The 2,689-nt window shown below is 37.9% G+C and overlaps 1 protein-coding gene across 1 annotated transcript in view; it reads left to right on the top strand.

Moving 5' to 3' along the window:
- LOC107096828 (X-linked retinitis pigmentosa GTPase regulator-like) overlaps window positions 1-2,689 on the top strand; it is a 20,956-nt gene that overhangs the window by 1,426 nt on the left and 16,841 nt on the right. Inside the window, exons 2-4 of the mRNA XM_015393698.1 lie at window positions 949-1,041; window positions 1,121-1,183; window positions 1,262-1,420. Coding sequence (XP_015249184.1) covers window positions 949-1,041; window positions 1,121-1,183; window positions 1,262-1,420 — 315 coding nt within the window. The remainder of the gene's footprint in view (window positions 1-948; window positions 1,042-1,120; window positions 1,184-1,261; window positions 1,421-2,689) is intronic.

Raw genomic sequence — 2,689 nt, 5'->3', positions numbered from 1 at the left:
AAACCAAACAACCTCTCCACAGACGCATGGCCCAACACAGAAGAGCGCCCTCCTCTGGACAAGCAGTACATCTACACCTGATGGACAAAGGACATTCTTTGGAGGACCAGAATGTTCACATTTTGGACAAAGAAGGAAGCCATCTATATTAGGAAAGAAAAAACAATCTTAACCTTTCATAGGGCGTTTATTGAAATTGAAAAGATTTCAAGCCTATAGTGTTGAATTTTGTCCTTTTTTCATTTTTTCTCTTGAATTTTTAACATTTAATAAACTTTTTACCTTTTTAACTTGACATTTTACCTTTTTAATTAGCTTTTTAACCTTTTTTTCCCCCAACTTAATTTATAGGTAGGCAATCTATCATTCAATGGCTCTTCTATTTGGTTAAATGCCAAAATAAGATGTTCAGCCATGTAGCAGGATCTTTGCTGAGTGGCTGGATATATAATATAGATCTTGTGCCTCTAGACCTCACTGGGGTTGTAAGGAGTTTGTAAGGGATCAGAAATGGTACCTTGCCCTATAAAGGGTTAAACAGAGGAAGTGGGCTCAGGTTTTAGCTTTCTAAAACCTCCAATTTAGCGATAGAGTTGATTCCTTCCCGCTTGCTTATTCATCCAGGCCAACTATTCCCTCTAATGACCCCCCTTTCAGGGATATAGACAGGTATGGGGCATTGCAGGCTAACAAAGAAGCCAAACGACCCCCATTCCAAAGGGGGGGACCCGTTCTTCTGTTTCTATCTGCATGTTTTCTAAACTAAAACCGGGCTTTGTTGGGCTGCTGGATAAAACCTGGAACTAAACGCTATTTCTGACATTTTGAATTGAAAAAGCTTCCTGGATGGAAGAGAAACGTCTGCAAACTTGATTTTTAACCTTTTTTGTGGAATTCTCCTGAAGAAGAAGAAGCAGAGTTTTACTGAGTTTCTGTTTGTTTCCTCAGAAAACAAGAAGCTGTTCATGTTTGGCAGCAACAACTGGGGCCAGCTGGGTCTGGGCTCCAAGCAGACGGTGCATAAACCCACCTGTGTCAAAGGTAGCCTGAGCCGCCAGACTGAGGATGGAGGCAGTTATACGTAGAACAGTGATGATGCTGATGTTGTTTTGTTTTTCAGCCTTAAAGTCTGAAAAAGTCCAGCAGGTGGCGTGCGGACGGAACCACACTCTGATCAGCACCGGTCTGTTTCCTGTTTCCAGAACCACGGTTTGTCCTTGCTTTGAATTTCCACTCCTTCATGCTGGGTGTCTGTCAGCAGAGCGGGGGCACGTGTACGCCTGCGGGGGGAACGGCGAGGGGCAGCTGGGGCTGGGCGACTGCGAGGAGCGGACCACCTTCCAGAGGGTGAAGTTCTTCGACTCTCTGGGACCAATCAGGATGCTCGCTGCGGGTTCAAACACCTCGGCCGCTCTGACAGGTGAGAGGCGGCCGTTTGCTCAGAGCTACGCTGCTTTGGATTTATTTACTTATTCCTGATGCCTTTTAATCAGAGAAAAAGATGAAACATTGAAACCTTTTTTATTTTACCAACTAAAAACATCAACTGAAACTTTTAAAAAAGTAACTTATCTTTATTTAGGAAAATTTTTAATAAATTCTTTTTCAAGTATTTTTGTTCCCCTTAGGTTCTGACTCAGCCTTATTATTTCTCCACCCGTTTCCTTAAACTGAAAAAGTGTCTTGTTTTATTCAGGAAAGCATTTTGATATATTCCCATTAATTTTTTTTCCCCAAAAGTAACTTTTAACAATATTTTGGTTTAAAATATTGTAAATTACTGTGAAAAGGATAAAAAGGCACCAATTTTTAGTTTGTTTTTCAGAAAAAGAAGTTTCAAAAATGGAGCTTTATGGAAGTACATTTATTTATGTCCCCTGCAAAAAATTCAGGTGGAAAAAAAAAAAAAATATGCTGCAAAAAATTCACCTGCAACAAATTCAGGTGCATCAAATTTCAGCTGAAGTCTTTGCATGTACGTTTTTTGCAGCTCATTTTTTTGCGGGGAATTTTTTTTTGTAGCTGATTTTTTTTTTTTTTTTGGCAGCTGAATTTTTTTGCAGTTTAATTTTTTTGCAGCTGAAGTTTTTTGCAGGTTAATTTTTTTTTTCAGCTGAATTTTTTGCAGGTTCATTTTTTTGCAGCTGAATTTTTTGCAGGTAATTTTTTTTTGCAGCTGAAATTTTTTGCAGGTTCATTTTTTTTGCAGCTGAAGTTTTTTGCAGGTTAATTTTTTTTGCAGCTGAAGTTTTTTGCAGGTTAATTTTTTTTGCAGCTGAAGTTTTTTGCAGGTTCATTTTTTTGCAGCTGAATTTTTTGCAGGTAAATTTTTTTTTCAGCTGAAGTTTTTTGCAGGTTAAATTGTTTTTGCAGCTGAAGTTTTTTGCAGGTTAATTTTTTTTTCAGCTGAAGTTTTTTGCAGGTTAATTTTTTTTTTGCAGCTGAAGTTTTTTGCAGGTTAATTTTTTTTGCAGCTGAAGTTTTTTGCAGGTAAATTTTTTTTTCAGCTGAAGTTTTTTGCAGGTTTATTTTTTTGCAGCTGAATTTTTTGCAGGTTCATTTTTTTGCAGCTGAAGTTTTTTGCAGGTAAATTTTTTTTGCAGCTGAAGTTTTTTGCAGGTTCAATTGTTTTTGCAGCTGAAGTTTTTTGCAGGTTAAATTGTTTTTGCAGCTGAAGTTTTTTGCAGGT

The sequence above is a fragment of the Cyprinodon variegatus genome, unplaced genomic scaffold (assembly GCF_000732505.1).
Source record: "Cyprinodon variegatus isolate N-32 unplaced genomic scaffold, C_variegatus-1.0 Scaffold653, whole genome shotgun sequence".
NCBI classification, from domain to species: domain Eukaryota; kingdom Metazoa; phylum Chordata; class Actinopteri; order Cyprinodontiformes; family Cyprinodontidae; genus Cyprinodon; species Cyprinodon variegatus.
Note: the sequence above shows the minus strand (reverse complement) of the source record. Positions and strands in the feature narration are given on the sequence as shown.